At 46.5% G+C, this 20,875-nt stretch overlaps 3 protein-coding genes across 3 annotated transcripts; 1 reads left to right on the top strand and 2 right to left on the bottom strand.

The window, feature by feature from the left end:
- The first annotated feature begins 1,035 nt into the window (after positions 1-1,035).
- LOC127308394 (auxin response factor 5) lies at positions 1,036-8,818 on the top strand. The gene is made up of 14 exons (XM_051339201.2): positions 1,036-1,469; positions 1,581-1,699; positions 2,809-2,907; positions 2,994-3,050; positions 3,136-3,291; positions 3,387-3,471; positions 4,007-4,097; positions 4,215-4,379; positions 4,483-4,605; positions 4,760-4,835; positions 4,933-5,062; positions 5,513-7,356; positions 7,751-7,941; positions 8,277-8,818. Exons 1-14 carry the CDS (start codon positions 1,424-1,426, stop codon positions 8,473-8,475), a joined length of 3,381 nt encoding a protein of 1,126 aa, XP_051195161.1. The 5' UTR covers positions 1,036-1,423; the 3' UTR covers positions 8,476-8,818.
- A 249-nt stretch (positions 8,819-9,067) lies between these two features.
- On the bottom strand, positions 9,068-11,134 carry LOC127308395 (AIG2-like protein D). Its single transcript, XM_051339202.2, has 5 exons — positions 10,929-11,134; positions 10,746-10,818; positions 10,569-10,661; positions 10,406-10,489; positions 9,068-9,411 (listed from the first exon to the last, which is right to left on the bottom strand). Exons 1-5 carry the CDS (start codon positions 11,069-11,071, stop codon positions 9,319-9,321), a joined length of 486 nt encoding a protein of 161 aa, XP_051195162.1. The 5' UTR covers positions 11,072-11,134; the 3' UTR covers positions 9,068-9,318.
- Positions 11,135-19,481: 8,347 nt separating this feature from the next.
- On the bottom strand, positions 19,482-20,495 carry LOC127308396 (1,4-dihydroxy-2-naphthoyl-CoA thioesterase 1). Its single transcript, XM_051339203.2, has 2 exons — positions 19,963-20,495; positions 19,482-19,847 (listed from the first exon to the last, which is right to left on the bottom strand). Exons 1-2 carry the CDS (start codon positions 20,272-20,274, stop codon positions 19,656-19,658), a joined length of 504 nt encoding a protein of 167 aa, XP_051195163.1. The 5' UTR covers positions 20,275-20,495; the 3' UTR covers positions 19,482-19,655.
- Positions 20,496-20,875: the final 380 nt, after the last annotated feature.

The following is a 20,875-nucleotide window of genomic DNA, read 5'->3' as shown; positions in this document are numbered from 1 at the left end:
ATATTGTACGGAGTACTTATTTTGGTATAGCATATATGAATATTTTTTCTTTAAACTTGATCAAACTGTCCTGAGTAATTTGACTTCATGATACAAAACTAATAATGTGCACTATGTTTCGAGTGAGCACTAATCTATCAACCATGCCTCCCCTTTCAGAAAGAGGAAGAATAAGGTGTGTTATGTATGTTTTTGGTGCAGGGTTAGTATAATTATTAGGTTACTTACAGTAGAGGCCTACCGGCTGCATGGATAATTTAGTCGTAGTGCCATCGACCAGTGTGTATAAAAACCTTGAGTCGAAGACTTCGGTGCTCCTCCCCCCTCCTTTCTTGGGTTATGCACGGGGAGTGAATATCCCTGAAAATTCCATGTGGGGGCGTTAGTATATCCTGCTAGCTTGTTCTTTCTAGCTTAGACAGGAGTAAACAGATAATTAGTCGTAGCTGTCAGTAGCTCCAGTATTATTTTAAGGAGCCGTCTATGCATGGGATGACGTCCAAGGTGGCTTGTTTAGCAGGACTAGCCAGATGTTTGGCCGGTTGACTGGGACAGAGTTTCTTAGCAAAAGAGCAAGTTCAGTGAACATGTAAGTTTTACTGAAACCCCTTCAAAAATCATATTCTAACTGTAATTTACACTTGAATGCTTCAAAAAAAAGTTTCACCGAAGGTTAGTGGAGGTGATGTGCCTCTTGAACTAGATTTCACAAAAGATGTACCAAAAACTTACAACAATGTTTCCAAAACTGACAAGAATATAACAAAACCTTCATTCGCCTTATACTAGCTATAGCTTGTATCTCAAAGCACATGTCCTGCAACAATTGGAAGTGGTTTTCTTCCTGAAATTCGAGGAAGTATTATTTTATTTTTAAAAAGAGGAATAATTTATTTTTCGACAGAAAAAAGAAACAATTTGTTAAACGCTAGAAAAGGACGAAATGGCTCCCGGAAAGACGCAAGCTGAGCGAGGTCGGAGGTCCACTGCGCTTTCTCTCACCTCCGAATCCAGGAGCAGGAGAGAGAGGGAGGTCGCGCAGAAGCGTCTGGTTTTTAACTCCCGACAGGCAGCAGCACACACGACGCACCAACCAGCGACAGCAAGCCAAGAAAGCCCAGAGAGCTCAGCTCACAACTCCCACCCCTCTCCTCCCTCTCTCTCTCTAGCTCCTCTCTCTCTCTAGGGTCATTGGACTTCGTGCTGCTTCTCGTCAAGCTTGTCGGGACAGAGGCGCCGCCGCCCGCCAAGCCGCAGAGACCGCAGCTCGTTCATAGCTAGCGCCGCCGCCACTGGCGACGGGACGGCAGCGTTGTGCAAGAACCCGGCACGGCCAGCAGGTGACCAGGTCCCGGCGCCGCGCGCGCCCCTCCGTCATGCGCGGAGGCGACTGAAGCCATAGCTTCCGCGTGAAGAAGCAGCCATGGCGCAGTCGCCGGCGAGCTCCGCCGCCGCCATCCCGTGCGAAGGTACTTCTTTCATGCTTCCGCGCATTTCCGGTCCCCGTCCGTCGCCGGCGGAACGACAGCTAGAACCCTTTTCCGGCGTTCGGTCGCTCACGCGGCGGTGGGTGGGCGCAGGGGAGCGGAAGGCGCCGGCGATCAACGGGGAGCTCTGGCACGCCTGCGCGGGCCCGCTAGTGTCGCTGCCGCCGGTGGGCAGCCTCGTCGTCTACTTCCCCCAGGGCCACAGCGAGCAGGTGAGTGTTCATCATAGAGTGCCATTTCTACAGTGTGTATGCTCCTCATGTAGTCATGGTTCTCTTCTTCAACAACAGTCTTCTCCCGTCTTTTGGGATACTAAAGATTGATTCCTGGCTATATCAAAAAAATTAGAGTAAAAGTTTGGTTTTTTAATTAATCTTTGGGTTGATCTACCATGGGAGTTCAAGAGGGTTCTTAGCATGCTCTTCCAAGCACTAAAAGTTGCTATCATGGACATATTGCATTTTATATAGTTCTGTACTTGTGATTAGATTGTACTTGCTTGCTAGTTGTTTTCTCAAAGCCAGTAATCCTGGGTTATTGCCAAGGTGGTTGGGAGCTTTGGGCCTACTTCCTTCCTTTCTTTCTGTTGGTTTTTGGTTTGTTGTGTGTTGTACTGTTTTCTTGTTATCAAGTTTGGTATGCGACAAACATCTATAGCTTTGTATTTTTTGCATTTATGGTCCTGATTTCTGTTACACCTTCCACGGATTTTGCACTGAAACAGCTCTCCTCTGAGAAGATTATCAAATAATGTGCTGTGGTGTTCTTAGTTGATTCTGAAAGGATCATTTCTTAATCCAAAAATCTAAAAATCGCTAGAAATAAAAGTATTACTGTAGTTTTTTTTTGGTGCATGTGGGGCTGGTTGTGTTGCCCATGATGATGTGCGGGAGGAACACTTTGTCACTGTACTTATGCAGAGTTTATCTAAAAGGAGTTCACTCATGAACTTAGCACTTTCTGGATTGCAGAATACTGTTCACTTCATATTTTAAGGAAAACTACAGAAAGTTGGCATATAAAGGGGAGCATGTTTGAATGCTTGTACTTCCTTAATCAGTCCATGAAATAATTCTTATTTTTCAATGCAAAGTTAGCAATGTATGATGAGTACCCTGACAGCGTACATGTACAGAAAGCAGCTCGGTCTATTTTGGAAAACACCAACCGCCTCAATTTTTCTATCTACTGCTTCATAAATTTAAAAGCTATTGTTTTATATGGATGAAAATGGTGCATTGCATCTTTCTTTAATAATAACATTTCCTTATCTCTTCAAAAAGAGAAACTTTTCTTGGACTTAGTATGTGTTCTGATTCAGGTTGCAGCTTCTATGCAAAAGGATGTGGAAGCACACGTACCAAGCTACCCCAATCTTCCTTCAAAGTTGATATGTCTTCTACACAGTGTTACTTTGCAAGTAATCTACAGCTCGTCCTCCATATTTCCTGACATAGTGCGCTTGTGATCACAATTTCTGAAATATTGTCTCTCTTAATTCTTCAGGCAGACCCAGATACTGATGAGGTATATGCACAGATGACTCTTCAGCCTGTAAATACAGTAAGCATCAAAAAATTGGCAGCTTTCGCAAAATTTCTCTGTATGGTCCAATACCCTAATCCCTGTCTTGCTTTGTGTTTATTAGTATGCAAAAGAGGCATTGCAGCTGTCGGAGCTTGCACTAAGGCAAGCTAGGCCACAAATGGAGTTCTTCTGTAAGACGCTCACCGCAAGTGACACAAGCACACATGGAGGCTTCTCCGTGCCTCGCCGTGCCGCAGAGAAGATATTCCCTGCCCTGGTAAGCAGCCATCAGGTTTCCAAGTTTTTCTCCGCAATAAAAATCGTTCACCATTTTTTAACGCACCATTTTGATTTCGGTACTTTGTGCTATAGGACTTCTCTTTGCAACCTCCGTGTCAAGAAATCCAAGCCAGAGATATACATGACAATGTGTGGACATTCCGTCATATATTTCGAGGTATGGAAGATGTTGTACATTGAGTAGAGCTCTCTTGTGCTGAAAGTACATTGAGTAAAATAAGGCTCCGTTTGGGAGCTTCATATTTTCTAAACCACAGTATTTCAAAACTGAAGTATTTTAGTGCTAGGGCATGAAATACTGCAGTTTCATGATACTGTAGTATTCCTCAGTTTTAGCAAAAAATGCAAGGTGTTTGGGAACTGTTGTTTCACCCTCCCCTTAACCGCTTTTTAGGCTAAATACAAATAGAAAATAATGCTTCGACCAGATTGGAGGAACTTTTTTTTCTAGCGTTTCTCAGTTTTGGAAAAAAGTGGTCCAGATCTCCTTTTCTAATACTGTGAAAATACTTTGTTTTGGAGAATACTGAAGTATTGAAACTGCAGTTTTATGCTCTAGCCAAACACCACAAAGTATTTGAAACCATAGTATTTTTAGAAACTGCAGTATTTCATAAATACTTCAAATATACTTCGCTACCAAACGGAGCCTAAGAGTTTTGCTAATACTATCGCGCTTTGTAATAAATCAGGCCAGCCCAAAAGACATTTACTTACAACTGGTTGGAGCCTCTTTGTGAGTGGCAAGAAGCTATTTGCTGGTGATTCTGTCATATTTGTTAGGTAAATTCTCATGCTTCCTCCACTTTGTAAAAGTTATCCCGTTGTTCCTAGAATCTCAAACTTCAACTGCAGAGAGAGTTGGAAAAGTAAATGCCACAGTTCCTTTTGACCTTCCAGGGATGAAAAACATCAACTTCTACTGGGAATCAGGCGTGCTAACCGACAACCCACAAACATATCGTCTTCGGTACTTTCAAGCGACAGTATGCACATTGGGGTCCTTGCTGCAGCTGCACATGCCTCTGCCAACACCAGCCCATTTACCATATTTTACAATCCTAGGTAAGTCTCTAAATCTATGGTTTGGTTTCAACATCTACCTAGTAGATTTTATGTCAATTCAGTACTAGCAGCTAAAATTATGTTTTCAACTATGGACTTTCAGGGCCAGTCCTACTGAATTTGTTATCCCATTCGCCAAATACCAGAAGGCAATGTATAGTAATCAGATCTCTTTAGGAATGCGCTTTCGCATGATGTGCGAGACCGAAGAGTTGGGAACAAGACGGTATGCCAAATTGCCCGTACAAACTCTTATCTTTCAAGTTCCAAGTTTGCTGACAATTCATGCATTCTATTTTCCAATTTCAAACATAAACGTTTCTATTCATTGGTATGTCACCAGTAGCAAATTAGCTAACTAAATTATCTAATATTTTCAGGTACATGGGTACGATTACAGGAATAAGTGATCTAGACCCAGTGAGATGGAAAAATTCCCAGTGGCGCAGCTTACAGGTTGGATTCACGAACACCGTCCAAATTAATGCCCTTGCACCGTGTTACTCTTTGTCCATTTTGGTTTCCGATTCACTGATTTGATTCTCTATGATAGGTTGGGTGGGACGAGTCGGCAGCAGGTGAAAGGAGGAACAGAGTTTCAATCTGGGAGATTGAACCACTTGCTGCTCCTTTTTTCATATGCCCCCAGCCATTTTTTGGTGTGAAGCGCCCTAGACAATTAGGTACGTGAGTACGTGAGTACGTCATGTTTAGTATAGTAAATACACAGTGAATTTCTTCAAGTTACTATGATAACTACATGTGTGGGAATGAAGATCTTTACTGCAATGTGATGTGTATAGCCTACTTTGGTTGAATGGAGATTGACTGCTTCTGATACTTTTTTTTTATTGAGCATTGTTAGTCTATGCATATGAACTTCACCATAGTTGTATGTGCCATACACTAACTTGACTGCATACCTTAACATGCCATTGGACACAGAGATCAGAACTGCACCAAAGAGGCAAGAGCTAAGCTAATCTAGTCGTTGTCTTGCTAACAATGGATTGAACTAAAATGTGTCAGTCACAATCGATGTTACAGTTCTTAAAATTCGAAAATGATATATGCTTAATTTAGGATTTCTGATGATTTTCATGCTTCATACTCTTTTAAACTGGAATCAACAGATGACGAGTCATTTGAGATGGAAAATCTTTTGAAGAGAGCAATGCCTTGGCTTGGTGAAGATGTGTGCATAAAGGATGCTCAAACCCAGACTGCTACAATGCCTGGCCTGAGCTTGGTTCAGTGGATGAACATGAACCGGCAGCAGAGCTCCTCATTGGCTAGCACGGCCATGCAGTCCGAGTACCTGCGATCTGCAAGTAACCCTGCGCTGCAAAATATTGGCGCTGCCGATATTGCAAGGCAGTTATATATGCAGAACCATCTCCTTCAACAGAACAACATACAGTTTAATCCTCCCAAGCTTCATCAGCAAATGAAACCTATCAATGATTTGTGCAACACATCACTTCCGTTGAATCAACTTGGTGCCATCAGGAATCACCAAGAGCAGAAGCAAGAACAGCAGAGACAACAGCAGTCCAGTAACCAAGTGATCCCCCTGAGCCAGGCTCAAACTAATATTGTCCAGGCTCAAGTAATTCTCCAGAATCAGATGCAGCAGCAGCCACAACAACAACAAAAACAACAATCACCGTCTCCAGCTCAAAACCAGCAAGGGGCCAGTGGCCAACAGCTGTCTCAGTCTCATCAACTACAAGACCATAGTTTGCAACTGCAGCAGCAAAAGCTTTTCCTTCAGCAACAGTTACAGCAGCAGCAGCAGCTAAATAAGTTGCCTGGGCAGCTAGTTAATCTGGCAAGTCAGCAAACACAATTATCTGATCAGGAACTCCACTTGCAGCTGTTACAGAAACTACAACAACAGTCATTGATGTCACAACCCACAGTTACACTCTCACGATTACCACTAATGCAAGAGCAGCAGAATTTTCTTGTAGACATGCAACAGCAGTTGCCGAATTTGCATCCACTTGCCCAGCAACAAGTGATGCCTCAACAGGACTGCAGAACTTCTTCATTGCAGACAACAGAACTGCCCCCTCCCATGCAGCAAGAGAACCAGGAGAAGCCTTTACAGAAACAAGTTGCATCTACATATGTACCAGAAGCTGCCTTTCCGCAAATCTCATCGACCAGTCTGATATCAAAAACTGGAAATACTATGATAGTTCCAAGTGCTGCACGATCTGCACTTACAGATGAAATACCTTCTTGCTCAACATCCCCTTCCACAGCTAATGGCAATCATCTTGTGCAGCCAACCATTGGCAGGAACGAGCATTGCAAGATCAACTCAGATAAGGTGTCACAGTCAACTGCTCAGATGTCGATTCTGACCTCCATTGAAGCTGCAACAGCAACTCCAGTAACGACCAAGGAATTGTCAAAGTTGAATAATAGTGTTAAGCCAAGTGTGATCACCTCAAAATTACCAAATGTTGTGTCTGGTCTTCAAAATTTTATGAGCAATGCGCTGCCAACTGACAACCTGGAAACAGCTTCATCAGCAACTTCTTTATGGCCTTCACAAACAGATGGACTTCTGCATCAAGGTTTCGCCACGTCTAACTTCAATCAGCACCAGATGTTCAAAGATGAACTTCCTGACGTAGAAATTCAAGGTGTGGATCCAAGTAGCAGTGGCATGTTTGGGATGAACAATGATAGCCCATTAGGCTTCCCGATGGAAACAGAAGGCTTGTTGGAAAATGCACTAGATTCTGTGAAGTATCGGAATCATTTCTCAACTGATGACGAAAACAACTACCGAATGCCAAAGGAAGCCCGTCAAGAGATGTCGACCTCCATGGTTTCACAGTCATTTGGTCAGTCAGATATGGCATTCAATTCCATCGACTCTGCAATCAATGATGGTGCCTTATTAAACAGAAGTTCTTGGCCCCCTGCCCCACCACCCCAAAGGATGCGTACATTCACTAAGGTTTATACTTTTCTGTTACATATTTATCTTATGGAGTGTCAACAGTACGATTTTCAAGCAGTATATGTTTTGTGGTTCCTGTACTACCAAATATTTAAGTGCAAGGTGTTACTGGAAAATAAGGGGCACTTCTGACCGAAGGTGCACCGTAGTCCATAAGTTAGGACAAAAATTTGGAATATGCACCACACAGTATTGATCTATCAGTTGTATGTATTGTGAATGAGATGGTCACATATATGCACATATAGTATTAAAAGCTATTGAAGGCAAGACATTTGGAAATTGGAGCCTTGTATGGCCATGCTTAATATGGCGCCAGTCTCTTGAGAATATGCTTTATCTGTTATATGAGTTCCCCCTTTTGTATCTTAGCTTAATCTATGTCTTGCAGGTGTACAAACGTGGAGCTGTAGGCCGGTCTATTGACATCGGTAGGTTCTCCGGATATGGAGAACTGAATCAAGCTTTGGCCCGGATGTTTGGTATAGAGGGGCAACTTGAAGACCGCCAGAGAATAGGTTGGAAGCTAGTCTACACAGATCATGAGGACGATGTTCTACTTCTTGGCGATGACCCATGGGAGTAAGTAGATCTGTCTTTCTACCCGTGCTTACATGAATTTCTGAACTTCCAGGTCTCAAATAGTATCCAAGCAAGTACAGTTTCTCAAAAGGGCAAATATAGAGATGTTTAGATAGGAAACTCAAATAGGGTTAATCCAGGATGCTGATATAATGGAAACATACACATGTGAAGAGAAAAACTGGAAAACAATGTGTTTGCATCAGTGTCATCTTTCCACATGTACAAGTTTGTGTTAGTGGCTTTAGTGTATATAGGATATTAACATCAATATTCACATAAATGAAAGATTCTATTGATAGTTTCCCTGATTCCTTTTTATGTGGATGATGCAGAGAGTTTGTGAATTGTGTGAAGTGCATTAGGATCCTGTCCCCTCAAGAAGTGCAAAAGATGAGCTTGGATGGTGATTTGGGGAGCAATGTCCTTCCCAACCAGGCTTGCAGCAGCTCAGAAGGTGGGAACGCTTGGAAGCCTCGTTATGACCAGAACTCTGGAAACCCTTCCATCGGCCCCTTTGACCAATTCGAATGACCTGATTTTGAGGTGCATTCACGTAGAGTTGCCACTAGAAACTGTAGATGTGCCAGCTTATAGCTGTGAGGGGAAATGCTCCTCAGATTAGGTTTTCTTTTGGATATATATGTAGTTTTTAGCAGTTGAAACTAGTAGGGATGACCGGAAGAGAATTGATACTTGCCTAGAGTTAATGAGAGACAGAGGATTAGGCAAATCTGAAGACAGTGTGTTCATTTGACCGACTACTGTTGGGATTGTAGCCCTTGCTGATAAGATCGCCAGTCTCCAAATAGAAACTGCTCGTACCAAAAAGAATATACTGTTTCTTCTTATCAAACTACTAAAACTGTTTTCTGCATATTACTATGTTCTTTTTCTGAGAAAGTTGGTTCACATTCCAACAAATGGACATGGACATGTTGCCCTTCCATATCATACTGGAAATGTGATGAGTTTGTTGATAATTGTCAGGATACCCCTTAAGCATGTTGTAGAAATGAAAGACTTTCCATAAGTCTTATTTGGTTGAAGTCAATGACTGAAGGTCAAGTAACTGATCATTGATCAAGAGAAGGGTTGAAGCTGCCACTGGTATACACTAGGGGCGTAAACAGGCAAAAAGGACTCACACAACTTACCCAATCAAAATCAAGTTTAATTTGTTTCACATGCAAGAGGCTGAGGCAGCATTGACTGCTGGTCCAGAAAACAGAGGGGTAAAATTACACTCAAAACAGTTCGATTATTTGTTGGGTTAGTGGTGCCATAAAGATCTTATTTACAATTGAGATGAGACCTGGTTGGACAAACAACATACAATCCAGTTGAATTAACCCTTCCGGAACAATGATTTGCGCTTCAATCATCTGTCTTCGATTCGAGTTGTTCCAATTCCTCCTTGAAATCTTGTGTCATTGTGAGATAATCCTTCAAATGCACTTTCTTCCATTCCTAAGGTAAAGCACAAAGTATGGGGGAGTTGTAAGTTAGTTCTAAAATTAAAAGTCAGTGCTTGAATGGATACTAGGAAACATAACCCAGAAAATCAAAGAAACCAGGAAATTTGGCCTATGACATTCCCCAAAAGCATACCCGTGGACTACATTGCAGTTCACATTGGAGCAACGGTATCAGCACTTGATAACTAACACAAAAAGGCAATGATGCCAGAGTGCGGCCGTTTGGATCTCGGGCTACACGTGGCCCGTTTTTGAACAGTTCAAAAACTGCATTATGAAGTTTCAAAAAATTCAGGGAAAAAAATCTAGATGTAGAAAATAATGTACTCTACCAATCTGAAAACATCTTAACTCGAAATACCTAGTACTATGGGCTGCACAAAAAAGACAGTCTGACATCTAAAGTAGTGAATAGTGCATACTTTCAAACATCCAAATTCTGTCAGACATAGTCGTTTTTGTTAATCCTAGAATATAAAGTATTTCACGGTCCAGATTTCGTATGTATGTAGAGTACATAAGTATCTACATCTAGAAGTTTTGAATTTCTTGAGACTTTGAAATATTGCATTTAACTTTGAAAAATAAAGGGCTGCATGTAGCCTGAGTTCCGAAGTGATTTTTGAATGATGCCAACACTTCCTATCACACAGGAATTTATGTGTTATGTGCCACTTTGCAACTGTAACTGTAGAATGACATGTTTTTGCATATTCAGAACTTCATGAACACAAGCATGTGCTTTTGTTAGAACTAGTTAACCGGTCATGTTATTTATTCTCAATAACAAAAAATCCAATTAGAAAAAGTCTTAGGTAGATTAACCGAATGGAGAATGTTCAATAAGTCAATAAACCCATCTACGCAAGATCTTGCTTCCCATGCAATGACTAGATTGTTCTGTGATGAGTTCCATAGTGGCAGTGCGTGCTTGGTTTTCATTCAATACCAGAATGCTTAAGATGAGCATGAAGGAAAATACTCACATCGAAGTCCCATTCACCATAGAGGTCAGGATCATCCACATTCCCCCATATGTATGCAAAGGCAAGCATTGTTTCCGATGAATCCTGCAGATGCAAGACAGTGTATTGAAAACAGGGAACTAAGCAATCATTCTTCAGGGGAATCTGAGCTGAATGGACTTACACTTAACGAGACGCCAACAGTTTCTCTCACATACTCCTCATCTTCGAATATATCCAGCACATCGAGCTCGCCATCAGTGATTCCCTTGAACACCTGCAACACACGCAGAGGAACAGATTGGCATTTGCTCTGCACTCGTACTGCAAACAGAGCATGTCAGGGATTCGTTCTGCATACCATTCCTGAAACCTCGTTGCCGTCGACGGGCAGAATCGCCGGGTAGACGCGGCCCCTGATGCTGAACCTCTGGCTGCGAGAAAGGGCGACGCGGGACTCGAATCAGCGTCGGCAAAGTAGAACAACGATGTGGGACGCGGAGGGGGAGGAAGACCGGGAGGGGCGGAGGGGGCACGCACGTACTGGTTGGGGAGGAGCGCCGGGGAGGACGGCGGGACGCGGCCGAGAAGAACGCGCACGACCTCCTCCGACATCAGGGTGCCGTATACGAACACGCTGTGGGCCGCTCCGGCGGCGGCGGATGCCGGCGGCGGTGGCGACGCCATGGGGGAGAGAGGGAGTGGGGAGTAACCGCCGGTTCAAGGATATGCTTAGTATGACTGGTGGGTCCAAAGGACCGGGTAAATAAAAAAAGTTTTGACATGGTAAACAATTATCGTTTCTACCACGAAAGGAAAAAACAAAACATACACCGGGCACCGCATTGGCTGGTTCCATCGTTCTTGCCCGTTTGATTACTTGTTTTTCTTTATAAAGAGAATATGTTAATATTCAAAAAATATTAATTACGTTTGGCTAAGGCTGTCCATAGTGGTAAGTATTATGTAGAGTATCATGTACAGTATATGATACTTGTGTATGCTACTATCTCTATAGTGGTTAGTATCATGAAGTAGTATCATAGTCATGCTATATTTATTGATGTTTAGAATCTCAATGCAAATTTGTGCATAAGATTTATTTGGCATTAACTTTTCTCGTGACATGTGTTATGATATAGCTCTAATCTTCTTTCTCCTTCTTAATTATGTGCCACATCAGCATTTTTTGTGGACCAACGTGCATGATACTAGCTATGATACTAGCATTATGGCTAGCCTAACAATGAAATGCTAACATCTAGCCGAGACATTAAGAATGCACACATAAAAAAAAAGACAAGACTTGGTACAACAACAACTGAAACAACCAACACCAAGATAACACCTAAAGTTCAAAAAAAAGTCCTCCAACATCCACACATATAAAAAAGGAAATAATACACAAGCCTCATCATCACCTATCTAAGGATAAAGTCAAATCGTGGATTTCCACCCTAGAGAAGCTCGATCAATCTGCAAACAATGCAAGATTATTGTCAGGTACAACCAATAAATGCCAGATTCATGGTTCTCACCCTAGAAACCGAAGCTCGATACTCGAAGAGAACCACCAAAATCGAAGGCATCCTATGTTGCTGCTCCCATCAACCATTCGCCACTCCTACAATACGTTGATCGCTAGGCTTATAAGTGGCATGTGTGCGGTTTTGATGTGTACTTTGCCACACAAACTGAATCGCGACCACGCATCATCCTAGGAAGCATCCTCTTCTTCCCATCCATTGCACACCTGAAATACTTGGCCGGGAGCACAATGGCCATGCAAGGTGAGTTTCCCAGGCGTTATGGTCAGGATCTGCCTCTTGCGACTTATCATTCTCAAACTCTATATGAGTAATTGAGATGTGATTATTAAATCCGAAGAGTTACCAGTTTCTTTGAACACACACGGACTTGACATTCGTCTCCTCCACCGGCACCATTTCAAATTGTAGAAATGAACTTTTTGTGCCGATGTGCCCCATGGTACGGTACCGAAGAAAACATGGTGACATGAGGGTGGTGGTCGTCATTGACCTTCACTAGGCTCGTAGCTATCGACACATTCGGGCAAGGTTCGAGATTGGCGTCGCGAAGGGTTGGGAGGCCGAAAGTTGGTAGAAGCCATCCTGCATCAACCATTGTGGCAGCCATTGGGCGGCTGCATCGGATTTTGGATCGATTCATCACCAGAATGCATCCCCACAATGTCGAAGAAGATGGTCAGATCATAGATGCAGCGGCCCCAGACCCCACCCCCCCCCCCCCCCCCCCGTCTTTTTCATCGCATGATAGCGGCAGGTGGCGCAACGGGCAGCCGGTGGCAGGGATCGCGCCTAAGGAAGACGTCAGATCGCGGCCAGTTGGAGGAGGAAGAGGACCATGTGTCATGGGAGGAAGAGGCCGAACGGATAAGTCTCGTCGTTGTCGTTCACCGTGGGACAACCTATGTGATTTTTTCGAGCCTCCAAGCTCGAGATACCGAATTGTACTCACGAATTATTTTATAAAAGTAAGTCGAGGGCTTCGTCCCTCCGGTCTCTTTTTCTACACAATCACTTTTTCATGATGGTAGAACATTTCATAAGATGGAAGCTCCAGAATATCAATCATGAGAATTGATATCAAGATATCTCATTTGAGATCAATCATTTACAACATGTTTAACATGGTCTTTTCTTTTATGTTGACAAGACTGATGTCAAAATAGAAAATCTCTTGTTGATAAATACACCATTACCCGCAGGGAAAGTACATACAATATGTAGAGCTTGTGGTTCTTGTGGACATACTTCTATAACTCCAGGTAACAAAGGTGCGAGATGAGGACTTGTGAAGGAATTCTTTCGCGCTGCAACTATGGCCGAGTTTCTCTCAAAACCCATATGCCAACGGCTACAAAGTTCGGAAGCCTCTCAATAAGAGCAGTCCGGAAGGTCAAGCAAACACCCTACATCGCTCGTCGGGATCAGCAACATCAGTCAGGCAATGAGGAGCAGAAGCCCCAAGTCTACTATCGATGTGGCTCGACTGAACACTTCTCTCGCTAGTGACCTGCACCGAAGGGAAAAGTGTGAGAGAGCACATGCGCTCTGCGCACCTCCACATTTTTTGAGTTTTTCTTTTTTATATCTCTCAAATTATGAAATATTTTGATTTGATTTTTTTTCAAGTCACTCAAAAATAACAAATAGAATGGGACAAAAATAGTTCAGAATTTTTTTGTGCAATTTCAAATATCAAATTATTTAAAATTTAAAATAAATTCTTGAAATATATATACACAATGACATAAAAATCTAAAATATTTTTTGCATATTCTAGTTGTTATGTTTAAGTGATCTGCAAATTTTCAAGTTCAAAAATTGTGTGGTGTGAAAGATACAAAAATAAGAAGTTGTTTGAGAGAGGAAAAAAAGAGCTAGCACGGATCTTGGTGCAGTGCAAACGGTCCAGATACGGGTGCGCACCAAACACCTGCTCTGAAAAACTGTTCTCAATTCTCTATGTTTGAGCATGAGTCTAAGTTAGAGACCCATTGAAACTCATGTATGGTTCAACCAGTCATCTTGACCTTCTCCTCTATTGCGAAGAATACAACATATCATTAAAAAAGCTCATGGTTCAATATTAATTCAGATTCTTGTGTGATTTTATTTGGTTCCAACCCATTAATTGTGCAATTCCATATGCTCATGTGCATCTAGACATAAAAAATCAAGTCGGTCAAACATATGCACTCGATTGTTCCCAAAGCAAGTACAAGGTAAAATACATTTCTTAAATAAGGCGTTTTTTTCCTTTTTCAAGGAAAAATTGGTAGGAATCTGATCGATTCCCACTACTTTTGCTTGAAACAGAGAACTATTCACTTATCAAGTTGTCTCTTCACACAAGAAAAGGACATCTAAAGGACTGTTTAGCCTAATAACGGATTACTTTACCATTCCATTTGCTTCGGGATACCCATTTTCCGGGTTAAAAAAAAGGTATCCCTCCGCTTCATTCCATTGACTTTTAGCGATTCCATACCTATCCCGGGGGGGAAGAGTGTAGTAGAGGCGCCCTCGTGGGGGGAGGGCTCTAATGTACTCCTTCACTTCCTACTACTTGAATTAGTATCCCTCAACTCAATGAGGGATACAATAACTAGCCTCTAGCGTCAAGTAATACTCTATTATATTTTAGATACATTTGACCTCTCTTTCTCGGTGTTAGAAAACTCGTTTGGCGCGAATCTTATTTAGATACATCGACCACTCTTTCTCGATGACATGTATGAGAATGCTTGTCTGACTGTTAACTCATTATTTTCATGTGGAAATAGCCAGTGATATGCTCTAAGGATATATAGTGTTTTCAGATTGAAGAAATATCCTCTACTCCCACCTCGCCCCTGGGCCCTGCGACCCCGGGTCCTTCAGTCCTGGAGCCGGCCTCGGTCTTCCCCGACACTCCCGTGGCTGGTGCCAAGGTGAGGGCCCCGCGTCGCCAGCGGCAGTCCACGCAGCCGTCCCGTCACAGCGCTAGGTTGGCTCGGTCTCGCTCCGGGACTGAGGCGATGGAGCCGACGGTTGCAGAGCAGGCGGAGAGGCGGGCTGCGGCCCGCAACCTTGACTCAGGTACTTGTCCCACCCCTCGCTCCGCTCCCTCTGTCCCCCCCTCTCCCCCCTCGGGTTCTCGGTTTTCTGTTCTTGCTACGGCTTCGCTAGACCACTTGGGTCAGGTGGCGTCGGATTGTGGTGTGATTTTCAGGGGCGAACGCGGTCCGCGGGTCGAACAGCTGGCGGCAATTCAGGCCAAGGAGGTCTACGATGGCGTGCTCGCAGCCTCTCGAGCTCAGTTGGAGCGCGAGAGGGCGACCAGCGCCTCCCTGACTGACCCTGTGCAGGTGGCACCTGGGTCTGGTCCAGAGCCTACCATTGGGTCTAACCCTTTGGATAGCTCTGACGTGGCCCCCCAGTTGGGGGGGCCGCGAGGGAGACCTCCTCGACCACCGTCCGGTCCCTCGACACGTGGTAGGGCTCGATCGGTTCCCAATAGGGGAACCCCCCAATCTGATGCGATCCGATGAGTTATCCCTTCTTCTCACTCATTTGGAACATCAGGGGGTTCGAGGCCCCGGGCCGCAAACAACAGCTGAAGGAATACATTAGGCGCGAGCACGTGGACATTGTGGGACTCCAAGAGACGATTAAGGAGTCCTTCCTCCTCCACGAGTTGGAGGGCCTTAGTAGAGACAAGTTTGCCTGGCATTGGCGCCCAGCCTCGGGCCATTCTGGCGGCATCCTCCTAGGCTTAAAGGAGGATACCTTCGAGGTTGAGGATATGGAGCTTGGCGAGTTCTTCGTGAGCATGGCCGTTACCCATAAACGTTCTAACCTTAGCTGGGAGGTTATTATCGTTTATGGGCCGGCGGACCATTCGAGGTCTCAGTCCTTCTTAGAGGAGCTGCGGGGTAAGATCGACCGGTGCACCACTCCTGTGGTGGTGGCCGGCGATTTTAACTTGATACGCTCCCCGGAGGACAAGAGCTCGAGTCGCGTGGACATCCCTAGGATGAGGATGTTCAACGACTGCCTTGCGGATCTCGCCCTTAGAGAGATCACTAGAGTGGGAGCTCGGTTCACGTGGAGCAACAACCGCATTGACCCGGTCCAGAGTGTGCTGGACCGGGTCTTTGTGTCAGTTGAATGGGAAATGGAATTCCCATTATGCACCCTCAGGGCGGCTACCAGGATCGGGTCTGATCATTCCCCACTCCTTCTGTGCTCGGGGGGCTCTACCCCCCCGAGGCTAAACCGATTCCACTTTGAAGACTTCTGGCTGCGTCAGCCAGGGTTTGTGGAGGCGGTTGGCTACAAGTGGGAGCGGGCCGCGGAGTCCCCTCCGCGGGTCTTCAACGCAGTTGATGTCTGGCATCACTGCACGAAGCTTGCCCGCCAGTTTATGAGAGGCTGGGGGGCGAACCTCGGGGCGGAGGTACGCCAGAAGAAGGACCTCCTCCTTCGCCAGATCCAGGAGCTAGATCGCGCCGCGGACGAGGAGGGCTTAGCCGCTGAGGAGTGGCTTCAGCGCTTCGCCCTGGAACACTCGCTCATGGAGATCTACCGAGGGGAGGAGGTTTTCTGGCGACAACGGAGTCGCTGCACTGGCTCCTCCAGGGGGATGCGAACACTGCTTACTTCCATGCGATCGCCAATGGCCGTCGCCGGAAGTGTTCCATCCCCTGTCTTTGGGATGGTGACCTCCTGTTGGAGGAGGCCGGGGAGATCACCACCCATATTTATTCCTTCTATAAAGGCCTCTTCGCGGCAGGCCCCAGGACCGGGGTTGCCCTCGCGGCGGATCTATGGCCAGCTAGGGCCTGGGTCTCCGACGAGGAGAATGCCGCCCTCACCCTTCCGTTCCTCCCAACGGAAGTCCGGGGCGCGCTTGAGGGCATGAAGCCTAGCTCGGCCCCTGGCCCTGATGGTCTCCCGGTTGTTTTCTTCCAGAAATTCTGGGCGAAACTCCAGGAGACTATCATGCCAATGTTTCAAGAGTTCTACGTGGGAACTCTTGACATGGGGCGGCTGAACTACGGTGTTATTACCTTGATCCCCAAGGTTGTGGGGGCCACGGATATACGCCAGTTTAGGCCTATTACGGTCATCAACGTAATCCAGCGGTTGTTCTCCAAGGTGTGTGCGGTAAGGTTGGCCCCGGTTATGGAGCGGATTACGCACCAATACCAGTTTGCCTTCCTTAAGGGCCGCCACATCCATGATGGGATTCTAGCTCGCACGAGATTGTGCACGAGGTTAGGAGTCGACACCGAGGGGTGTCTTCCTAAAACTAGATTTCCGAAAAGCGTACGATCGTTTGGATTGGTCCTTCCTCCGCAGGTCCTCCAGAGGAGAGGCGTTGATGACCGTATGATTGGCTGGATTATGCAGACGGTGATGATCGGGCAAAGACGGCCATCAACATTAATGGGGAAGTGGGTCCCTATTTTAGGCCGGCGTGTGGAGTGAGACAGGGGGACCCCCTTTCCCCTATCCTCTTCAACGCGGCGGTTGACTCCCTGGCCGAGATTCTGGAGAGGGCTAGGATCTCGGGCCATATTACCGGAGTGGTCGGCCACCTCATCCCTGGTGGAGGGGTGACCCACCTCCAGTATGCGGACGATACCATGATCATGTTCGAGGGCTCGGACCGGGACATCCAGAACACCAAGTTCCTTCTCCTCTGTTTTGAGGCCATGTCGGGCCTCAAAATAAACTTTGACAAAAGTGAGGTAGTGGTCTTGGGGTACCCTCCGGAAGTTCAACAGCGGATAGCTGACAACCTCAATTGTAGGTTGGCAACCTTCCCTGTGAACTACTTGGGGGTACCTGTTAGGGATTCTAGGATCCTTATTAGAGACCTCGCCCCCCTTGTGGGGCGAGTTAGAGAGAAGGCTGAACCATGGTGCGGGAGGTTCACTTCCAAGGGTAGCAAAACAGTTCTTATCGACTCTTGCTTGTCTAGTCTTCCCATGTATATCATGGGCATGTACCTCCTCCCTGAAGGGGTACATGCGGCCTTCGATAAAGAGCTATCTCGCTTCTTCTGGCAGGACAGGACAGGCCGCCAAAAATATCACATGGTCAAGTGGGCCGATGTGTGCGCCCCCAAGGATCTTGGGGGCATAGGGATAATCTCCTCTCGTCACATGAATGTGGCCCTCATCCCGAAATGGGTTTGGAGGATCCTCTCGATGATGGGGGTTTGTGGCTTAAGTTAATCAAGGCGAAATACCTACGGGGCCGGCCTCGCACTTTTTGTGATCGTCGGGAGGGATCTCGGTTTTGGAGGGCCCTCCAGGACGTTAAGCATGAGGTTAGAGCGGGACTCCTTCTCCATAGGCGATGGTAGAGGGACCATGTTCGGGCTGGACCCGTGGTGGGGGCTAGTCCCATCCGCCGGGACTTCCGGACTGTTCGCTATTTGCGCCGACCCACCCTGTCTTGTTGCCGCCGTCGCCCGTAGGGCTGGGATATCCTGTTCGGCGCGGGCTTACCCAGGAGAGGCCCTGAGTCTGGCCCGGCTGCGGAACCTCCTCCCGGATGCCTTGCCGGGAGGACTAGATTCGCCTTCTTGGCGCCTGTCGCCCTCCGGTTCGTTCTCTGTGCGGACTGCGTATAGGGCCTTGTTTAGGGGGCCCCCGCTGCCTTGGACGGCTCCCCTTTTTAAAGCTCCAATCCCGCTTAAGACGAAGATTTTCATATGGCAGCTGCTTAGGGATCGCCTTCCTTCTGGGGTGGAGGTTGCGAAGAGGCACGGACCGGGCGACGGGCTTTGTCCATTGTGTGCGGTCCCGGAGACGACGACCCACATAATGTTCTCTTGCCCTGCGGCCCGCTTCCTCTGGAGCTTCCTCCAGGAGGCGCTGGGGCCTGAGTGGCAGGCCTCAGTCCTCGGTGAGTTTATTGAGGCCCACGCGAACAACACCGGAAGGAGGAGGCGCCTCTTCTGGCTGGTGTTCGCGGCCTTAACCTGGACTCTGTGGACTGTGCGTAATAAGATGGTCATTGAGCGTATCTTCCCTCGACGCGCTTCTGACTCCTTATATTCTTTCCTGGCTTTGTTGCAGCAGTGGTACCCGTTGTGTAGGCAGCGGGACAGGGAGCGCCTGGACGGCATGTTGGAGGATCTTCTTGCGGCTGCCCGTCGCCTTTCTACGTCGTCCAGCCTCTGAGTGACCCTTCTCTTTGGGGTTGTATCGCTTTTCTTTCGTTTGGGCATGTTGTGCTGTTGTCCCAGCAGACTGTTGTTGAGTGTGGAGTTCTCGTGATCTTGTATCTGAACCTTGTATGGATGTGGTTGCTTTATTTATAAAGCGGGGCGAAAGCCTGTTTCGAGGAGAGAAATATCCTCTTTGTTCCTTTTATTATGTTTATTGTTTTTTTATAAGTTTTGCTATGTTGTGCCAGTTAGTTAGTTTCTTGTGTTAATTAATCATTATTTTGGTTCTCTATCATGCTGGTCGTGCTAGCTATCTTGTATCCTCCAACTGATCAATTCTTAAACCAAGAAGATTATCATGTAGGGGTATCATGTATGCACGATCGACGCCAAATATATCTTATCAACTAGAGATAAAAGAAAAGGAGATATTGTTGGGATCGAAGAACAAAACAGAGCACACGCTTCAGAGAGCTCTGCAATCGAGTCGATTATTGACTTGCATAATTTGACTCCAATCGAGGTCAAAATAAGATGTTCAGCGGAGATCGATACTTAGTCACAGTTTGCTGGTTGGAGGAGCCGGAGCTGCAGGCCCAGCGTCAGTGACGTACTTCTTGAGCTTGTCGCCGGCGTTGTGGAGGTTCTCCGGCACGGGCAGGTTGCAGAGCAGCGTCACCCTGGACTCGGCGATCTGCGTCTTCTTCTCCGGCGACTCAGGGTCCACCTTCCACAGCTTCACCTCCCACACCTTCAAAATCATTGGACAAATCAATAAGTTCCATGTCCATCCCATTCATGTATCTTGCAGAGTTCAATAATCCAACACATACAAGTCGCGAACCCAGCTGAATCACGATACGTACCTGCGTGGACCGGCCGATATGGACGGGGACGGCGCGCGCGTGCACGAGGTCCCCGACGGCGGCGCTGCGGAAGTGGTTGATGCTGAGGTGCACTCCGGCGACGCGGCGGAACCCGGAGGCCATGTGGGCGCCCATGCTGGCCAGGCCCTCGGAGATCATCGCCGACACGCCGCCGTGGAGCACCCGGAAGGGCTGGCAGCACCGCGTCGTGACGGGGAGGCGGCCGGCGAGCAGCGACGGGGACACGGTGTCCAGCTCGAACCCCATCGCGTGCATCACCGGGTCCAGATCCGCCGTGTCCGGCTTCGCCATGCCTGCCAGCTGAAGCCTGAAGCTCCCTAGCTACCCTTCTTCCTTGATGGATGGACCTGGACGGATGATCAATCGAGTTTGTTGGCGGTGGTAGCTAGCTCGTGAGAATTAAGAAGCAGCCACGCAGAGAGTTAGAGACACGGCGCAATAATTAGGACTAGGACTATAGTGTATGGTAGTAGTTGGATCATCGTCGTCTATCCACCTCCTGTCCTAATCGTCGAATTTGTCCTGATTATTGCCGTTTAATGGTTCTAATAGTTGGCGTGTGGGGCAATGCAAGGTGCAAGGTGCAAGGTGTTCCGTTTCGTTTTCATGTGCAAGAGGGCACTTACTGACAGATGGATCTTATATCCGGGTCTCCACTGTACTATTTTTTTTTTTGAGGTATTCCACTGTAGTGCAGTACTGCAGTACTATACTCACCCACTTGTTTTTTTTTTTTAGCATAAACTCGCTCACTTAGTCACTTGCTATACATGGCTCAGCTCAACCGCTATACATGGGCTCGCCGACAACACCGATACAGTATGTTGCACTTCAGAGTGAGCCTGCCTAGCATTCCTGTCCCGCCACCACCTGGCCCCGCGTTTAAATCATC

Source organism: Lolium perenne, chromosome 6 (assembly GCF_019359855.2).
Source record: "Lolium perenne isolate Kyuss_39 chromosome 6, Kyuss_2.0, whole genome shotgun sequence".
Lineage (NCBI taxonomy): Eukaryota > Viridiplantae > Streptophyta > Magnoliopsida > Poales > Poaceae > Lolium > Lolium perenne.
Note: the sequence above shows the minus strand (reverse complement) of the source record. Positions and strands in the feature narration are given on the sequence as shown.

Excerpts from the sequence above, each read along its gene's own strand:
- LOC127308394 (XM_051339201.2), top strand. The coding sequence starts at position 1,424 with ATGGCGCAGTCGCCGGCGAGCTCCGCCGCCGCCATCCCGTGCGAAG. Across the intron at positions 3,292-3,386 it reads AGAAGATATTCCCTGCCCTG|GACTTCTCTTTGCAACCTCC; the intron begins GTAAGCAGCCAT and ends TTTGTGCTATAG. Across the intron at positions 7,942-8,276 it reads CTTGGCGATGACCCATGGGA|AGAGTTTGTGAATTGTGTGA; the intron begins GTAAGTAGATCT and ends TGGATGATGCAG.
- LOC127308395 (XM_051339202.2), bottom strand. The coding sequence starts at position 11,071 with ATGGCGTCGCCACCGCCGCCGGCATCCGCCGCCGCCGGAGCGGCCCAC. Across the intron at positions 10,819-10,928 it reads CCGGCGCTCCTCCCCAACCA|CCAGAGGTTCAGCATCAGGG; the intron begins GTACGTGCGTGC and ends CCTTTCTCGCAG. Across the intron at positions 10,490-10,568 it reads CTGTTGGCGTCTCGTTAAGT|GATTCATCGGAAACAATGCT; the intron begins GTAAGTCCATTC and ends TTGCATCTGCAG.
- LOC127308396 (XM_051339203.2), bottom strand. The coding sequence starts at position 20,274 with ATGGCGAAGCCGGACACGGCGGATCTGGACCCGGTGATGCACGCGATG. Across the intron at positions 19,848-19,962 it reads ATATCGGCCGGTCCACGCAG|GTGTGGGAGGTGAAGCTGTG; the intron begins GTACGTATCGTG and ends ATGATTTTGAAG.